This window comes from Podarcis erhardii (assembly GCF_964252035.2).
Source record: "Podarcis erhardii genome assembly, chromosome: 7".
Lineage (NCBI taxonomy): Eukaryota > Metazoa > Chordata > Lepidosauria > Squamata > Lacertidae > Podarcis > Podarcis erhardii.
In genome coordinates this window covers 64427864-64448433 of record NC_138511.1, presented here as the reverse complement: position 1 = coordinate 64448433, position 20570 = coordinate 64427864, and the positions used below count along the sequence as shown (strand labels likewise).

Below are 20570 nucleotides of genomic sequence, written 5' to 3'. Positions count from 1 at the left end.
TGAGCGTTTCCAGCTTCATCGCCTATTTTGAGCTGACATTAAAGGAGCATGCATCTCTTCCAGCAAAACTAACAAGGTAGCAAACTCAGGTTTGCTACCACATACTATGTGCCATAGCCCCCTGGGATTTACCTTTAGGTGGTGGAGGCAAGACGTATGCATTCAGCTCCACTTCATTCTTTGGCAGTGTCACTTCAACACTGTCTCCAGCAGAAACTGCCAGTTTCTTAATAACTATAAGAGAGAGAGAATTAAAAATTAAAAGACAAGACTTCCGGGATAGCGCGAACGGGTAATGGCGGATTCCCTCCGAGCTCTGGAGGGAATCGGCTCCGCTAAGGACGGGTCTTGCCGTGCCGGCGACACGGGGACCCTTAGAAACCGCAGGCGCTGAAGCCTGCGGACATGGAGACTCGGCGGGCACCTTAAGCGCCCTCCCCGACCCGCGAAGAGCCTTTTTAAAGGCTACGGAGGGGACCGGAGAGTGGCGTGGAGCTGAGAGTCGATCGCTGCCTTGGCGGAGCGAAGCCGCGAGCCATGACCGGAGAGCGCTATCTTTCTTCCTGAAATTTGGACTGAAAAAACAACTCGTGAGTAGAAGGAAATTTTGGCACTAAAAGTTTTATCATTGAATTTGAGTACGAGCGGGGGATGTGTTAAAAAGGAAGTCCACACTCCCCCCCCCACCAAAAGACTTAAAGCAAGGAGAGGAGCACTAAGTCGGAAAGACTCTGGTGTTGAAAGGAGAAAGAACACTTTCATAAATTGGTTGAAAAAGTTACTTGTGCTGGAGTGAAGAGAGGGGAATCCCAGAGGTTTTGCTTTTGGCGGACCCCCCCCCGAACCCGGGCAGTGCCCTGCTTGGGAACCCGAGAGAAAAAACAAGGTGTTTGACAGCTGTCAAAAGAGCTGTCAAACGGACGTCAGCTTGGAAATTGAGTTAAAACTGTGTTATAACTATATTGTTGGGACTAAAAGTGTTACATTAAATTGACTGGAAACAAACTAACTCTGAATAACAAAGTAACGAACTGTTGGAAAAGAACTATGATGGAAATCCCCCTGGAGGGAACTAAAGACATTGCAATGGCTGCGGAAGGAAAACTACTGGCAGAGATAAAAAAAATGTTTTCCCTGGTGGGAGCTCTGCAAGAGCAGAGCTTAGCCATGAGAGATCAACTGATGACCTTCAATCTTAAACTAAACAAATCTGTTGGTGGAGCTAACCGGATGGAAAAAGAATCTGCAGCTGCAGAAAAAGAGATAACTTCAGAACTGGGGGAAAAAGAAGAAAAAGAAGAAGGAGTTCAGGAGGAAGAGAGCAATCAAATATCTGTAACTTTTGGGAGGAAAAGAAGTGAAAAAGACAACCAATGGATCATAAATCTGCAAAGAGAGAGAAAGATGGAAGTCCCTGGAACAACTGAAACATTAAGCTACGAAAGAACGAATAAGTATGATGGAGACTTCTTCTTTAAGCTGCAACATGGGAGATCTGTTGATCCTGGACAAAGACTGTTTTTGTTTGAAAAATATGAGGAACTGGTGACAGAATTCCTTCGAGAAGAGAAGATCAATAAAAAGGACTATAAACAAAATTGCTGGAGAGTGATTAACGGGGGCCTAAGGGCCTCTGATGTGAGAAATCCGGGTTAAATCTGTCTTTTTTTTCTTTGGGATATTAATGTGGGAAGGGGCAAATACCGGGACAGAGGGGGAGGGGAGTGCAGAGTGGTAAAAGTCTGGGGTTTAGAATAGAAATATTATTGTTTTTTGATTTAATATAAAGAGTAAGGAATTTGTGGGAGAGAAATTAGGCCGACCTTAGAGAAACAACTTAATATGTATAATGGGATTTAAAGTAAAAATGGATAAAGGATAAATTATAAGAAAAGATATGAATAATATTTAAGAGATTTGAACAAATAACTTGCTGAGATATTTAATGAAATGGGAAGGTGGCTGGGGGGGGTGGGGGGAAGTCACTGAAAGAGGGTAATGATTGTAAGGGTATGAAACTACAGATATTCTGTTTTGTGTTTTGTGTTTATGATATATGTTTGTGTTTGTTTAAAAAAAAATTTTGAAAATCCAATAAAAATATTTTAAAAAAAATAAAAAATTAAAAGACAAGGCCATTTCACATGTTCCATTTTCCATTCATATACCCAGATGCTTGTGGAAGAAGTATTGGCTCAGTTTGGATGTGATGGTAACTCATGGTTGAACTTTGCATGCAGGCCAGCCCTTCATTTCCTCCTTGCAATAGCCATTTTGTTGTACAAAAAGGATATGACATTGTCACTTCAAAAAGAAGGGGAAAGCATGAGAGAGTAGAACACGTTGAGAAGTATGTATTCATTTTAAAAAGATGCAGCAAGGCACGACTGTAAGGAGGAGATCAAAAGCATCCACCTTTCATTCTGAACTAACCAGAGATTCTCATTATGTCCAGTGTTTTTTTCTTTTAAAAAAAAGAGGTTAGGGGTACTCTCATTTTCCTACTCATATTGAAATACTGCCCCTCAATGAAGCCAAACTTAGATTCACAAAATGTTTAGGGGTATGCATCCCCCTGCGTCCCCCCAGAAAAAAAGCACTGATTATGTCTAAACTGGTTTGTTTAAAGTATGACTTGATCCTGACATGTTTGAACAAACTAGAGTCCTCCACCCCAACCCATTTGGATACAATGAGCAGCTCTGGTTTGTTTTAAACCAGAAGCGAAAGCTTCCAATCTTCCCTCACCCACACTAAGTTTAAGGGTTGCTGCTGCTGCTTGTTGTGCATGCCATGCTAACTAACGGTTTTAAACCTGTTACATCCAAAAGGGGCCATTGTGTGAATGAGTCATATGCTTCTCAATTAACTACAGCAGTAGTTTTCAATATTCTGGAGCCTGGAATACGGAAATGCATGTTTTTGATGAGAAGCAAGCTGTGCGTAATAACCCCGGGCACAGAAATTGCTTGCAGAAATCATCCCACGTCTCAAAATTAAAGTGCACCACAAGCCCTTAGTTGCATAGCTTTAGAAATAACAAGCTGCAAATTATTAAACTATAACATCCCAACCTTTAAAATTAGATGCCATTTGAGATTTTAAACTGAAAGTGAATACAAAGCAACAGAATCATACAGAAATTAAACTCTTTGCTATCTTTCTGGAAAATTCAACATGCACTTTGTGCTCTGTACTGAAGGGAGATGTCAGCCAGGTGCAGTAGAGATGAGAAGAGCTGAATCAGATATGTTTCAGGAGACAATCTAGCTGCTTTTCTCAAACTGAGAGGGACAAGAGCCTCTATTTATTCAACTGTAAGCTTAGCCTTTTGCAAACATAGCAAGAATTTGCACTATTCTGAGCTGGAAACTGAGAAGCATTTTAAGATGCAAGTAAGTATGCAGATCCCATAAAATTTAACTCTCTGGTACTTGTTGTACCTTTGCATATGGGGTAGTATCACTGAAATTGATCTTTATGCTTTGTTTCAATTTTAAAAGCACTCCAGTTCTTCTCAAACAGACCTGCCCTTCATTGCCCCCTTGCAACAAACATACAACAAAAATGAATTGACACTTTAGCTTCAGAATAAGGGGGGGTGGTGGATATGGAACAGTAGAACACCTTCAGAAGTATCTATTTAAAAGGGGAGAAAAACATATATGACCATAGACCATATAGAGAGTTAGAACACTAGTCCCTCAAACTCAGTATTGCCCAAACTAGTGCTAGGGATTCTGTGGCCTTTCAGACGTTGGACTGCAGCTCCCATCAGCCCTGCCAGCATGACCAATAACAGGTGTGCAACAACATCTGGAGGGCCACCAGTTCCCCACCACTGGTCTATACTGCATGACAGTGGCTCTCTAGCATTTAGACAAGAGCTTTTCCCCAGCCCTACCTGGAGATACAAGGGATGGAACCTGGAGCCTTCTCTATACAAAGCATGAGCCCTTCCCTCGAAATACACTTGGAGAAGAGGTATAGCATGGTGGCCAAGACTGAGAGTTGCAAAAGAACCTCATCTCAACCACAAACCCACTAGGTGACTTTAAGCAAGCCACACAGTCACACACACTCCACCTGAGGAGAAGAGGACTGGCCTCCTTTACAGGACTGTTACAAAGGTTCATGAGATAAATGAGTGTGAAGTTCTTTGAATACTTGAAATGTGTTATATAAATGCTAATTATTATAATGATGAGCACAGTTGAGCAGCCAGCATTTTCTTTCCTTTTTTTAAAAAAAATGAGCTTTGTTTTGTTTGCGGCTGATTGACAGAAACTGGGTGCAAAAGAGGAGAACCAGGCACAGCACAGGTGTGCGGAAGGGAGAAATCTGAAATTGATGCTTCTGGGGGCTTAGCCATCAGCTGTTGGTATGAAAGTCCCAGCCAGGCTGCCAGAAAAGGAGAATGACAAAGTAGGAATGGGAATGTAGAAAACAGAGATGTAAAATGTAAAAATTAAAAGCAGATCTCAAACTGAAGGTTGAAGTTAGAGGTGGGTCCCAGAAAAGGCAGCTGTACATAGTTTTTTGTAATTATTTCTCACTAAGCACCATAAAACGTTTATTTCACTTAATCAAGCGATGCACAACACAAAAGAGTAGCTGTGGGAAAGTGCAAAACCAGAATGATACGTTCCTAGATCTTGTACAAGATCATCAAAAGGTTTTTTCCCCCTCTTCCAAACTAAGATAGCAAGATGTGATGTTTTAAACAAGCACTAGAAGAAAACATCTGTCAAAACGTTTGGCAAATGAACAGTCAGATTAAGAGCTGAGATTGTGGAACTATGCCAGTAGCATCTAAAGGCAGGCTTACAACATCTCCTCAGCTGACAGTTGCTCTTACCTGGCGTTGGGGCAGCAGTGCTGGGTTGCACAGCAGGGTTTGTTGGGACTACAGGATTACTATCATTGCTGGGGGCGCCAGTTGGAACAGAAGTAACCAGCTGCGTTTCCCCCATACCCTTCCCATGAAGACTGCTAGAAGTTGGAATGGCATCCTCCAAAGACAAAGGCTGGGTAGAAGTGTTGTTGGATGGCTCGACTTTCTCAGCGTTTGCAACAGGACTGGGGAATGTAGCTGCCAGAGAGGGTTCTGAAGTGGACGCTCCAGCAGGGGCCTAGTGAAAGCAAGAAAGGAACGTGAGAAAGCATTTACTGACCACAACATCCAAAATGGCATTTATAACCTAACTCTTATCATCACCAGTCATGAAAATTTCCCCAACTCTGTCAGAAATTTCACCCCCCAACTCTGTCAGAAATTTCACCCCATTCAAGGCCCCATTCAGAGGAAGAGTAGGGAAAATGATGTAGTAGTAGTAGTAATATTCATTATCAATGTATGTGTCATATCACGTGAGAAAAACATGTTTGGCTAGAAACAGCTGGGGGTGCACATACATGCACAAATTGCATGTTTCATTTCCCCCCCAAAAATATAGTCCAGCCCACCACATGGTCTGAGGGACGGTGGACCAGCGCACGGCAGAAAAAGGTTGCTGACCCCTGCTCTAAATTGTAAAATTCCTTCCCTACAGGGGTGCATGTCACACCTTCACTATACAGTTTTCAGCTAATGATTTATCCTGGTCTTTGTGTGCCTGAGAGGTGTGTTTTAAATTGTTGTAACCTGCCTTGGGACTTGCTGGTGAAGGGTGCAAATAATAATAATAGGCATGAATGGCAAAAAACCCGATAGGATTATGCAGATGTAACAGCCTCTGCAACATGAGAGAACTGGATTTCAGATGCTGTTCAAAAGGAGCACATTGTGCAAACAGAATTTCTGGCTTTATGGTCAAGAACTTGGGTGACAAGCCCATTTTGCTCACTTATAAAATTCTCCCACTTTTGAGTGCCGTGAGAGACTAATCAGACCAGTGTAAACAAGACAAGGGGACAGACGAAAACAATTTCCTTTCTTTCATAAGAAAATTCCTTCCCCAGGCCCTCCTCATTCCGGTGGGTAGCCTGAGGCAGCCAGAACCAGACATTTCAGCTTTAACTGGGCTTATCTGTATATGCTACATATTTTCCTCAGCTGATCTTTGTATAGCATAAGATGAACGTTTAAATCACAGCACACAGAAATATCAACAACCTGGACTTCATTTTCATAACAAACAAAAATATAACAGCACTCTTTCTTGTGGCACAGTCAAATGGCAATACTTAAAAGGTCAAGCTAAGAGCAAGAAATTCATGACTTCTGTTATCATGTACGTTATGTAATTTGGGAAGGTGAGTATCAGCACATAAAGCTCTGGATTTGAACTCTGGGCTCAGGGCCCCAGTTATGAAATAATTTTGGGTTGCAGTGCTGTTCTGTTCAAGATGTGGTACCAGCTGAATTTAAAGGGATGGTCAAAACACACATTCAATTCATAGATGGAGAGAGAGACCACTGGAGACTATTGGACTGAGTCAATCTGGATTATGAAATGTTGGTGACAGCACTAGTTATCTGGTTTAGTATATGAATTTGATAGGCTGGTAATGTTCATATCATTTTGGATCAAGCCTTGTTTCCTCAAGAAGTTATTCTCTGGAATGGAATGTTAAATGAGATTCTGAAGGTGTACATCCCGGAGACCAAGTGCCCCAAACCACAATGTACACTAACTTTATTCAATGTTAACTCATGACTCTCAATGAAACTCTTGTTGATTGTTGCAAAACTACAAAGACAGTTGCTTTGAAGGCATATGAAAAGAAGTTCTTTCAACACTGCAGCCTCATATGCAATGAACTCTCATTTACTGTTGTGAACTATGTGATCAAATCATCAAATCAACAAGCAGGCTCATGTTGGCAAGCAACTTCTCTAATTGTGTAAATCAATTATCTCAATTATTTCTTTCAAAGATTTTATGTGGTGGTTGCCTCCCCATCCAGACCCCAATCCCTCTCTTCTCCTGCATGGTGTTGTTTTTTTTTAGTGGGAGATTGAGAGGCCTTTCCACAATAGCTGATGTTCAATGGGCTGGGGTGCACAGCAAGAGAGATCAAACTACATTTCTCAGGATGTCATATACAACTGTGTGCACATTGCACAGCACCATCACTGCACATGTGCTAACTATCTGGAACTCTCTTAAAACAGACATCTGTTTCAGGACAATCACCAAGAAAGCTTGCACTGAGCCAATTCAAGACAGGGAGCGCAGTTTGCCCATCAATAGTCTAGAAATAGACACAGGCACATACATTTTTAATATGTGCAACCTTTTCATAAGTAACCGTTATGAAACAGTTCTCAAAATCCAAAGGTTTGTTACTGGCAAAATCTGGTTTCTTCCCTCTTGGTTCCTCCACATATTCTGCTGATGAACAGCCTTCTGTGTCAATCCCTATGTTTTTAGGGGCAGGGGGTCACGTTCTAATATATCTAGAACAATATTGAACTCTGATCACTCTGCAGAAGTCACAGGACCTAAATTTGCAAATGCAGCAAATATGATCAGTAACCAAGGCAAGCAAACACTGGCCAAGGATAAAGACACCAGCTACACCACAGTCAAAGTGGAAGGCAAGAAACACTAACCTTGGAAGAGATTCATTTGAAAAAAGCGCTTGCTTCTGCAAGGATACCACAGTGATGCAGCAGCAGACCATTAATCAACAGTGCTGTACTTGAATACTTCTCTTGACTAGTCAATCACTGTTGTCTGACTCAAATGCACAGCATTGCGCTTGAAGACAAAGGCACTAATTTGGCAATGGAGCCAGACTGCAACTTGGCACGTGACAGACTCTCACTCACTCTCATGAGCATATGCCAATTTGTCTTCCTGAGGGGCTTTCAAACATTTTTAATATGAGCAGTAAATGTGAGACTATCTTCCCCCAACATAGTGCTTCTGTGGTAGGGGAAATGCAGTGTGTTGGTATTGGCAAAATGAAATTCCTTCTCCCTCACCAAGTGTGTTTGTTACAACAGTTTGGATAATAGATACATGAATGTCACAGACAGGTCCACAGACAAGTGCGTGCAACATCATTATGAGTTTCTGTTCTGCCCTGTATTTGTTGCATACAGTACTGTTTTTATTCTGCTGCAGTTTGTCTTCCGCCAAAAATTTCATTATTTGTCTTTCACTGAGGTGAAATGACATAACTTATGTAAAATATTTAAATAATTACATAATTTAGGTTGCCATTATATTATTCCATTCCATCCCATTCATTTAAATGCAAAGGGAACACAATGCAAACTGGGTGGCAGAAGCATAATCAGTTATGTATCCACTGCCGACTGAAAACAACAGTGAATACCAATTATATTCACTGGATTGATTTCTGTTCCAGACACGGGGCAAAAAAGTGAATGCTGATAATTCCTGCTCCTTTTTTCCGCTTTCTTTGGAATTCTCTGACATCGTTAGACATCCCCAGTAATTAATAATTCCTGCCCTATCATTATTGCATCTCACACACAGCATGACTTCCCTTTCTTCCACAGCCCCAGTCTCATTATGTGGAGGTACACTGATACAGTTTATGTTTAATGCAATGTAGTACTAAGAATAAGATGTGGTATTTTCCCCTTGCTTGCCTTAGACAACAGCCGGGGTATGCCAAATTCTAGTTAACATTTTCTCACTTCATTTCCCTCAGAACATTATTTGATCCTATGAGAATATGTCTTAAATCCACTATTTATCAATCAAGCTACAATACTGCTATAAGAAGCAAAATATTCTTTAAAAATGCCACTTCCAAGGGAGAATGCCAGGTTGGGACTGGGAGCTCTATAGCAATGCAGGAGGGTTGCTGGGCAGCAGTGTGTGTATCCTATCCCTTTCCCACTCCTGAATATCTCCCCGCAACCCTGAAAAGCACTGCAAGGCTCCTGCTTCTGGTTGACTGGAGCCCTGAACAGGAGTATGCCTGAGAGGGTGGAGATACACAGCAACACTGCCTGGCAAGTCCCCCTTTTAAATTACTATAAAGAAGCAAAATAGACAGTGTGCATCAATCTTTAAATGTACATAACTACACTTAGATCTTGTAGGAGGACGTGGGTTATAGGACTACTTGTGGCTGTGATTTTAAGATGGCTGTTGTGCAAATTATATTCTCTTTTTCTTATGAAGATTTTTGTCCTGTGGGGACCTTCAGTTATTGCAAAACCTGCTTTCCATAACTTGGAAATCAAAAAATGTAAGTTCTCCATGAGAGAAATCACAAATGGGTCTTTAGTGGTAACCCTAGGGAAGTGGCCTGGAATTGCAGCAAAACATCAGATTTCAGAGAATTTATTTTTACAGCCTTAATTTTACATTCTCTGCTCAGCTGGAGCATTAGAAGAGAATCTGATAGCTCAGAGCTCAACACCCTGTTGTTGAAATCAGCAGGGAAATTAGGGACACATTACTATTTATCACTTAGGGCAAGCAAGAATCAATCTTAGCAGAGGGATTGCAGTGCAGTCTCTACCACACTGGATCACTTCCAGAGTGACAGTTTCTTGTGAGAGGCCAGATGGTTACGGTTTTAGGGAAGCATCATTATTGATGTATTGCTGAGACAGAGGAGCCAAACAGCAGTTCCTAAGTGACTGTTAAGAAGTCAAGGGCTGAGGGACAGCTGAGTCAGCAAGGCAAAGTTAAACCATGCGGTTGTTTTGCATGCTAACTAGGATAGCTCCAGGTTTCCTAGTCATGTCCTTTGGCTCTGAGCCACATCCTGTTCCACCAGGTTGGCAGCTCTCATATCACAGCTGCAATGTAACCTGGGACTGCAAAATCTGCAACCAGGTACATGAGAATAACAGCTTTTAAGAACCACAATCTACTGAAAACATACTAAGTTGAGCAAGGGATTTCTAAAAATGAGATAGACCCCACTGATAAGAGTTATGTCACTGAGTTGTCTGCTGTGGTAGACTCTCTGTTGCACCCTTACCTGGATGCGAGTAAAAAAGTACACTTGGTACACACCCCACACATATGCTGAGTTCAACCATTCTGTTTGTTGCACTTGCCATGAAGTTATAAGCAACCATTTTATTTCTAATTATGAAGGGGGAAGACTGGGAGATGTTTGGCAGCTCTGTGGCCAAGGTGTCTGGAAAGCCTGGGCTATGCAAGGCTAATTCAGCACTTGTAGCCTTTTGTGCTCCAGAACAGGAAAGGTCAGTGCAGGCAGAGGGGTGATCTCTAGGAAAAAGTGATCCAAGCAGCTTTACCTAATGGTGCCCAAGCTGGAATACTCTCCACCAGAAAATCCAGTGTGTGGGAGGTTAGACTTTCAGCAGTTGTGTCTAAACTGTAATGGTCCTCCCCCCCACCAGCACTCCTCTTAGAAAAGGCACGTGAGTTACCTTCAATCAGGAGTGTCCAAGGCAGTGTATGCCCTTCTCTGCCAGACTTTCCCTCTGTCTGAGGTACCTTCAAGCAGAGGCATCCCAGCTGACAAGTTCTCTTCCCTTCCAGACTTTCTTAAGGAAAAAGCTGGGGGGGGGGGGCGTCTTCCAACTTCATTTTTTTACTTGACAGACATATCTCTCCATCATCACAATTCATGGACATATTTCAGCCAGACAAAATTGTCTGAGAAGAGCATGGAGCAAAGCCAGTGAGGAGTGTGACTTGAGGAGAGTCCCAAGGGCTGTATAGAGAGGCCTGGAAGGCTGCATTCAGTCTCTGGGCTTGAGGTTCCTCATCAAGCAAGTCAGACCTATCAGTTCATTAATCCACGAATGCAAGAGTGAACCTTTGGGTACCATTTCTCATCAAGGCAGTGGACTGAACCTTTTAAAACTGCACTGATTCTAACCACCGTTTTCAAAACTGCTTTGATTTTTTTTATTTCTTAGAATTTCCAAACAATGTCAAGTATGTTGCTGCTATTGTGCAATAAAAAAGGATTATAAAGCATTTATACAACAGAATTTGGATTAGTGTTGACATTAACAATATTATCTTGCACTTACCCTCATGAGGCCACTCCCAGCAAGGTCACTTGGTCTGTTCACATTATTGCTGCTGGGGGGAGATGAGCTTTTGAATTTGGTTGTTCTGAAGTTTTCACTGTTTGGCAGCAGGTTTTTTTCTGGATCAACGTGGTTTCTGGGAAGGTTTGTTTCTTGATGTGAAGAAGGAGCTTCCGTCAGATCATTATGGGTGGATTTATTATCCAAGGGCTGAGATGGAGCAGGATGGGCTACAGGACCTCCGCTGTTGGAGCCTGTGTCCCTCTTAAGAGAGCTTCCCCTGATGTCTGCCAAGTGTGCTCTGTAAGCCAGCAACTCTTTGAAGGACCTTCTCATCCTTGTTTTACTTTGATGTCCTTCCCTCCAGTCCAGCCACTTAGGAAGATAACCTCTCCTCTCTGCTGCAGGTTGGGCATTTATCGTATGCTCAGATCTCTTTACAAACACCAAGATCGAGTCAGTGGTGTTGGTCCAGATTGCCTGACACCAATGAGGCTTGATACAGTTCACCTGGATGCACATCTTTCCCTTGAGCCAAAAGGCATCACAGGTAGGGCTCTGACAGCAAGTAGCTTGACAAGATTGGACAGAGTGAAATCCTTCCAGCAGCTGGAAGTGAACACCATCCAGTGACCTCAAATGGCCTCCCTGGAGAGCCTTCCCTGGCTGGCAAGTGCCTCTAGTCCAGCTTGCATCTGAGCAAAGAGAAATAAAATGATAATTTTAAATAAGAATCCAACAGCATAGATGTAATCCAGGAAATAATTATATCTGGGTTGTTGTTGTTGGTTTTTTTAAAAAACCCTACTTCATTTCTACTCTCTAGTAATAAACATAACTTATCAGGGTTGGGTGTCATCAGCATATTGGTGGTGCTTCACTCCAAATCCCCCAATGACAGTTCACAATAACTTCAAAAGTTTTTAAACAAAATGGGTTACAAGACTGGAGCCTGCAGAATACCACAAAATAATTCCTATGGGGCTAAGCAGTAGCAACCCAATTATAGTCTCTGGAGCCAGGCCTCAATAAAGAAGAACCATAGCAATGTGCTATCTCTAACTCCCAAAATCATGTGATAGTCCACAAGGATACCATGGTCAATGGTATCAAAAGCTGTGGTGCAGTCAAGGAGAATTAACAAAGTCACACTCCTCCTGTCCTGTCCTTCTCCCCAAACAGGTCACTGCTCAGGGTGATCAATGCAGTTTCCATCCCAATATCCAGGCCTGAAGCTGGAATAAAATGGGTACAGAAATCTGTTTCCTTCAACCATGAAGTTGCCCACCCACCCAAAATTAAATTGTTAGATGATTATGATCTAAGAATAGAAGACTAAACACCCTACAAACAGGAATCATGGGAACTACTTTAAATACTGCTTTAAATACTAATGGCTGCTTTAAATAGCTGCCTTAAATACTAATCTGTTTAATGAGAAGTGTCTTATCTTCAAACGATTACCATTTGTTGCCAAATACTAGAAGATCATCTTGGCTAGGTCAGAAGTACAAGCAAAGGAGTACTGGCAAACTCATTCACACACAATTGTTTGTAAGATTCTCTCTTTCTACATTGTTATAATCTGACAAGGCTCCCTTGCCCTATAAAACAGCAGCATGCAGTCATCAGTGCACACAGTTCTGAACCAGAGTTGCCTTGTATAACTATGAAGTGCAGAACAATGAGAAGTTACAAGAAACTTAGGAAACAAGTTGTTTGTTGCAACTTCCCTAATGGATGTTGGTTAAAGTAATAATTTCACTCAAAGAAATCTGTTATCAGGAGAACAGATCTGCTATGCCTACCTCGTCCAGGCCAGACCAGGGATGAGGAAGGTTGGGCCCAGGGGTCAATGTGGCCCTTGTGACTCTCCCCTGGCTATGTCCCATGCTTTACCGGTCCTGCTCCATGCCCTCCTTGAGTGCTTTTGCCTGAATGAAACATCTCCTGCCTGCCTTAATGGAGAAGTGTTTATGTGCATGCATATAAACCTCTGGCTTTTGCATGGCTAGAATGTAGCCTACTGTACAAAGGAAAGAGTCACATCCATTGCTCTGCCCACTTTTGCCCCGGCCAATACAGGCATGTGGCCTCCTTTGGAAGGTTGCCCATGAGGGAATGAAGTCCTTGGGCTGAGTAAGGTTCCCACCTGTGCTCCAGACAATGAAAGAACTCTTCTACTGCTCCTTGCCACAGATCTGTCTTGCTTCTTCTTTGCCTCTGCCTCACTGCACCCAGCCTTGCCTGGATTCCAGGACCTTACCCCCTTCCCTTGGTAGGTGCAGAGTCTGGCAAAGAAACACAGCTACCTTGAAAACCAAATGACTATGGCTGGGGGCCTGTAGTCTGTGCCTGTATATTAACAGCTCCAAGGTCAAAGATCTCCTGCAGGAACATATAGCAGAAAAGGACTATTTCCAATACAAATACCATCCACAGTAAAGTCTGCTCAAACGATTACAAGATTTCCCCAATGGGTGGAAAAAATGGCTAATACCACAAGGTGCCTGCCTATCAAATTTTAGCCTAAAGTGCTTTTTAATGACTGACTTTTACAGAGGAGTTTTTGAATGGAAACACAACAGAGCAAACATCTAACACCACTGGTAATGATGTGCTCATAACACTACCATCTGTTCAGGCCTGAAGAGCCCAAAACTGCACAGCACCACCCAAGGGCAGTTATGAAACTACATAAGGTGTGCTTTACTCCCATGGCACTGGAGTAGATTATTGGTTGAGATTCTATCCTAACTTTTAAATAGCCATGCCCACACCCACACCCACTCTCATTTTCAAGATGTTGCAATAGGTTTCTTATGAGGGGGGGATTAAAAAAATTTAAAGTGCCAAAGCCCTTTTCAAAGTATTCTTGAAAATCTGAGCTATCCTAACTCAAAGCATAAGATCTGGAGGCCAGTACAGTGGTACCTTGGGTTAAGAACTTAATTCGTTCTGGAGGTCCATTCTTAATCTGAAACTGTTCTTAATCTGAGGCACCACTTTAGCTAATGGGGCCTCCCACTGCCACAGCACAATTTCTGTTCTCATCCTGAAGCAAAGTTCTTAACCTGAGGTACTATTTCTGGGTTAGCGGAGTCTGTAACCTGAAGCATCTGTAACCTGAAGTGTCTGTAACCCGAGATACCACTGTACATGCATGTGAAGTTGATTGATCTTATTAATTCTGTAACTGGTGTACCAAACATTTCTTGTGCTTAGTGCAATCTCATTAAAAAAAAGTAGTCCGGAAATGCTTATTATTATTACAGTGGTACCTTGGGTTACATACACTTCAGGTTACAGACTCCACTAACCCAGAAATAGTACCTCGGGTTAAGAACTTTGCTTCAGGATGAGAACAGAAATCGTGCGACAGCGGCGCGTCAGCAGCGGGAGGCCCCATTAGCTAAAGTGGTGCTTCAGGTTAAGAACAGTTTCAGGTTAAGAATGGACCTCCGGAAGAAATTAAGTACATAACCAGAGGTACCACTGTACCATGCTAATGGATTTCATTTTAATACAATTGTCACCTGTTTTCATGCCATTGATCAGAGCCTTATATATAAAGCTCCAGGGATTAAGGACACTTTAAAATAGACAGCTAGCCTCTGTGAGATGACTAGACTGGGAAAATAGGCCTCTGCAAGATTAATTTATAACCAGTCATATTGCCCTGACCCTTAAAGCAACTCCTTGATTCACATGCTACTGGTATGTTCTTAGCTGCTACTGTGCCATTAAACGAAAGGTTACCAATTCACTTAAGTGAATTAAGTTTAAACTCAACAATAGGGAGAAGGTAAAGAACACAATAAAGTTTTCACATCAGTAAAGGAATTAATTATGGCACATCAAAGATGACTATTTTTCTCCCATGATCTCTTCATGTTATATATTTTTCTTTCTAAATAAACACTGATAATTCCCTCTAAATCTGAGATGTGCTTATTGTGCTTTTGTTTGAAAGCCTAATGGTATTATATTTCCCTAGGAGTTCAATGGCCACAGAATTGGGTTGGGCTTTCATATACACTTCCTCTTATTTTAAAATGTTTTGACTCTCATTTTACCTCTTTCTTTTTCCTTGCATGTCCCTGATGTAGCTCTTTCCTACCCTAATATTCTTCATCAAACTGTATGGCAGATTTACAATATCTGTATATCAACTCTGGATTTCATTTCTTCTTTCTATAGCACAACCACAGTGTCTGTACTCAGATGCAAAACAGGAAAAATCTACTAGCCAGTTGGATGTCACGTTTGTGGTTCTTCAGTGGGTACTTTGTAAATTTCACATCTGTTCAAGTTAGTTACAAATACTGTGCAGCCTTTATCTGACATTCCAATCTCCTACCTGTTTTCTTACCCAGCAATGGTCTCAATGGTCAGCCTTTCATCCTATTTAAAATATCAAATGCTTCCAAACTAAGAATTGCTATCCTTTCTTTGCTCACATCAGGAAAATCAGATGATGATTCAAGTTTTTTCTGCATGTTCTGCCTTTTTTCAGTTGTTGTTCTAATGGTCACCCATGTAGCACTAAAACATGGCTTATCATTACGTGTGAAATGGGCCACTAAATGTAAAGCATTCTGAATATACTAATATGCTCCAAAAATATTACACATTATTATTACTGGACCTAGAAGAAAATCTGCCATCAGAAGAGTTCTCAGCAATTAAGATGCTTGCTACTAACACCACAACTGGTCACTGAACAGTCTGGCATCTTTGTGTATATTGGCATGAATGGATCCTGAGAATAGTATGAGGTTTGGGGTGAAAAGCATGGGTGTTTTTAAATATTTTCTTCCTCATTACATCCTGCATTGCAAAGTCTTGTATTCCAAAAATCATTCTATGTTTAGCACACAGCTGGACCTCATTTTGGAACAAAGGGGCTGAGCACCCAATACCACTGGCTGAGAAAGGACAGGTGTCATAATAACAAGGGCATGAGGTCCATAAAGCAAATGTTTCTGTGATACATTTTCCATAGCAAATTGGAAGTACTGGCAGCCTTAAAGAAAAATTAAAATTATGTTTGGATTGGTCTTACAAAATGTGGATTTAACAACTGAGGTTTTCCTCAAAGTTCACCTAAAAGACAAAAAATAAATAAAAAATAAACAGGATCAAGGGGGCTGGCGGCCAACTTTATTGGGTTTATTTCAACAGATCCCTGGAGATCTCTTAGACAGGTTCTCAAACATGTGTGTGTGTTTTTTAAATTTAATTTGAAGCAAAGCACAGTTTAGATTCTTACTGAGTTTAGTATTGGTCTGGTGTGCTGATTAATCTGTCAAGCACCATAAAAATTCACTGCAGCATAATTAAAATAGGTGACACAGTATTCCTGCCAGCTTTGAGATGGAATGGGAGGGAGGAAATGGTGGGAAGAGTCTTTGAATCCTGAAAACAGATGGGCAAAGCTGAATATTCCTAATTATGTTTTCTTGCCAGCTGCCTTCCATTAAACATTCAAGCTGTACTTACATTTTGTTTATTTGCATTTGTCTCCCTCCTTATCATATATATTAAATAAATCCTCTAAATGCTTTGCCTAGTCACCAAATGTCAGCCAAAGCAGACATCTCATTGTGCTTCTTAAGAATGCCCAAGCTTTGGCAAACATATAAGGGAAAGAAACCACATAATTAAGGAGCAGAAATTGCCTTGCGCATGCTTGCAGCAAGAGTAGCATCATTAAGCTTTTTATAGAGCTGAAGGATTTAAGGGACACTGGGGAAGAAGCAGTCTCAGAGAGAACTAGGGACCAAGTTAGGTCATACACAAGATATGTAATGCCTTTCATGTATCTGGTATTTACATATCAAATAGAAACCATGTTGGGGGTGAGAGATTGAGGCCATGCCTAGGGGTGAGGCACTGATTTCTATTCTAACCTATGTTTTCTGCATGCTGCACTATTTCTGTTCTGCTGCAGTTCAGCTTCCGACAAAAACCTTATTCGTTTCGCTGACTGATGTGACTGAATTTTATGAAATTACGTTATTATGCTTTTCCACACAATTCAATTCAATGCAAAGGCCAATCAGTTCAAAGCAAAGGAAACACAATGCAAATGAGAGGGGGCAAAATGTCACCAATCATGTATTGTTTGCGGACTGGAAACAACAGTCAATACTGATAATATTTGCCAAACTCATTTCTATTCTGAACATGAGACAAATTAACAAACATTCGTTATTTTCACTTCCACTTCCACTGCAATTTTCCAATATCCACATCCATTCTACCAAGAGGTGGGTGGGTTGTGAAACCTTCTGTCCTATGCCAGTCCCTAATGAAAATTGCTTCCCTGAAGCTGCTAAAGTCCCTAGAAGAGGTCTCCATTGGGGCTAACAGAGGTATCCCTCCTGACATGAACTGAAGCTTTGAGGGAGATGTCACTGGTACCATAGTGAAGGAGGAATGAAGGATTAGCTACTGTCACCACATATCATGCTTCTGATCCTAATCTGGTTCCCTTTCTACCCCTTGAGGTTGTCATTTAAATTTTTAAAACAAAGATAGCATCCCAAGTGTAAGGAACTCTGGAGCTTGAACTGGGAATGCCTAACATGTGGACACTTGTCTTAATAGCTAATTCACCCAGCTTCTTCCTCTCTCAATTCCCAAGGAAAATAAGCACAAAGGGAGTAAGGGAGATAAAGAAAAGATGGGGAAAGGCAGCCAGGAGTCATTTCACCACAAGAGGAAGGGGGATTTGTATTTCTCGGGGGGGGGGGTAGAGAGAATTTTCTATCTAACTTTTCCTGCCTTTTTGTGGAAAGCCTTGAGAATTCTCAACACTGTGAGTCAACAGGAAGAATTTTCTTTAACATGGAGAGGGTATGCTAGACTCTGAGAGAAACAACCACTGCTTTGAAAAAGGTAGAACACAAATACTGTAGAAACAACCAATTACATGACATGCCCCAGTTGTGCCTCAGTTACTTCCTCAAAAGTTTGCAGGGTGGGTCCTTCCAGAGAAACCTGATGACTGCTATTAAAACAGCAGAGCAAACAATTCACCAGCTCAAGAACTGCAAAGTATTTATTTTCTTAACCAAATACACACACTCATTAAAGGTTTCGTAACCCTTACAAGTGGCTCAGGCAGTTTTCTTGCACGAGCACTGTGACTGCATGACAGCTAGCTGAACTGCTTAAACAGCAACTGAGTAAGGGGAAAGCGTGCTCTGCTAAGGACCCATATCAGTGTCATTAAACAGGCCTTCTTTACACAAAGAAATGTCAAAGTTGCTTGGATGCTTATGATGGAGCAGCACTAATGCAAGATTTTTACTTTCACAAACAGCAGTTGTGGAGTGGGGATCCAGATTGAAGTTCTGGTGTATGGCTTTAACTCTTTGCCCCCTACTGCTGTCCCAATTCAGAACAGGAAGACGAGATACCACCGAGGATAATGGGAGCTTCTTCCAGCCAAAAAATGCCCCAGGTGGTTTCTAAAATTTCTAAAATAATGTCAGCATACAATGAAAGCAATTCCAAGATACTGTGAATTGACCATAGGTTTTTATCAACATAATAGCTAAAAACATGGGCTGAGATGTCTTCATTTTAAACTCTCTGGTTGTCCTCTCATTAGTAAGATTAGAGCAGGCTTCCTCAAATGCGGCCCTCCAGATGTTTTGAGACTACAATTCCCATCATCCCTGACCTCTAGTCCTGCTAGCTAGGGATCATGGGAGTTGTAGGCCAAAAACATTTGGAGGGCCGAGTTGAGGAAGCCTGGATTAGAGTAATACAATACTACGCTAACCTTATCAGGTTGTTGTAAATATGACCATAAGCAGTACTTTGAGCACATAAAAATGCTGTTTAAGCATTATTTTTATTACATGTAATAACATAGACTGCAAGAAGATCAAACCTATCCTTAAGGAAATCAGCCCTGAGTGCTCACTGGAAGGACAGATCCTGAAGCTGAGGCTCCAATACTTTGGCCACCTCATGAGAAGAGAAGACTCCCTGGAAAAGACCCTGATGTTGGGAAAGATGGAGGGCACAAGGAGAAGGGGATGACAGAGGACGAGGTGGTTGGGCAGTGTTCTCAAAGCTACCAACATGAGTCTGACCAAACTGTGGGAGGCAGTGGAAGACAGGAATGCCTGGCGTGCTCTGGTCCATGGGGTCACAAAGAGTCGGACATGACTAAACGACTAAACAACAACAACACAGATTGTAGCCTACACTATTGACCTTATGTTTATTACAGGCTTAAAATAATGAAGTCAGTTACAGATCTTTGATGTTCCAATGTAGCTCTCAGAAGTGAACCAGTTGCTGACTTCAGATTTACCACAGCACGTTATATTAGCCTTATGTTGCCTCCAGTTTAGAATAAAATCAATCAATTAAGAAAATGCAGTTTTGCCACATTCATGAATCTCTCTCTCTCAAGAGATTGTAACTAACTCTGACAGGGTAACAGACGAAAGAAAGAAAGAAAGAAAGAAAGAAAGAGAAAGAAAATTTCACTGCAACAATTTGCAATTACATTGTTGTTTGAAAACAATGGTGGCTTTTTAAAAATAGCATTGTAACAGCTAGACAATATCCACTTCCTACTGAATAGAAAGCTGTATGGAACAAAGAAGAATTTCATTCTTCAGTATGTGAATATTCATTATGAAGGTGGGAGTTAAGAAGAGACAGACTGTGACAGTTTAGTATGCTGGAACAATAATTCTAAATTCCAATTAAGCAATTCCGTAAGTTATTTTAAAAATGTCCAAAATCATCCTACTACTAAATCTTTGGGACTCATTTTGTTGTGTGTATAAAAGTGGGAACAGAATGCACTGAAGTAGGCATTTCAATGGCAAAATGTAGGTTTGTAAAGAATTACACTCAAACAAGGCCACAATACCTTCCACCATAGAAGCCTCAAAGTGCCCCCACCCACCCACACAAATTAGCATAGCTATGGTTAAAAAGACAAAAAAAGCCAGTGGTTTTTGAAACACGACTCCAGTAGGCTCAGGAAACAGGAAACTAATCTCAAAAGAAGAAAAAAGAAGCAGATCCATTCTAACTTAAAACATGTAATGATTACTACTTACTCTCTACAACTAAAAAGATAATAAACCATGAATTTTAAATCAACTTTGTGTGACAAGCTGGAGATTAATGGTTCACTTACTGCACATCAGCTTAATCAAATTTCCCAATTGCCGAAAGTCAGAGGATAATTATGGAGATTACAGCAGCAGCCCTGTCCAGAAGACAGAGATTTTGCTAACTATAGTACTAACCCACTGAGATCAAATGCAACTGAGTCAGTATAAGTGATCCCTCTATTCTCTGAAAAAAGAGTAAATGTTACAAGTTTGCCAGCTGGAAGGCTTATTTTTAAGAACTTTTCTTTTTAAATTTCTTCCAATCATCTTCCACCAACTCTTCTCCTTGGTCTCGGATTCTGCCAGTCATTTCCGCTAGTTCCATATAGTCCATCACCTTCATCTGCCATTCTTCCCGGGTGGGTAAATCTTGTGTCTTCCAGTACTTTGCAATAAGTATTCTTGCTGCTGTTGTGGCATACATAAAGAAAGTTCTATCCTTCTTTAACACCAATTGGCCGACC

The 20570-nt window shown here is 41.3% G+C and overlaps 1 protein-coding gene and 1 long non-coding RNA gene across 3 annotated transcripts in view; one reads left to right on the top strand and one right to left on the bottom strand.

Moving 5' to 3' along the window:
* Positions 1-15308, top strand: part of LOC309347290 — a 62849-nt gene extending 47541 nt beyond the window's left edge. The window contains exon 3 of the long non-coding RNA XR_014158892.1: positions 15152-15308. This is a non-coding gene — a long non-coding RNA (uncharacterized lncRNA). The remainder of the gene's footprint in view (positions 1-15151) is intronic.
* Positions 1-20570, bottom strand: part of KIAA0319L (KIAA0319 like) — a 61044-nt gene that overhangs the window by 32643 nt on the left and 7831 nt on the right. For both annotated transcript variants that reach the window (XM_081871652.1, XM_081871653.1), the window contains exons 3-5: positions 10952-11646; positions 4859-5132; positions 133-234 (exon numbers count right to left, since the gene is read on the bottom strand). In XM_081871652.1, coding sequence (XP_081727778.1) covers positions 133-234; positions 4859-5132; positions 10952-11646 — 1071 coding nt within the window. The remainder of the gene's footprint in view (positions 1-132; positions 235-4858; positions 5133-10951; positions 11647-20570) is intronic.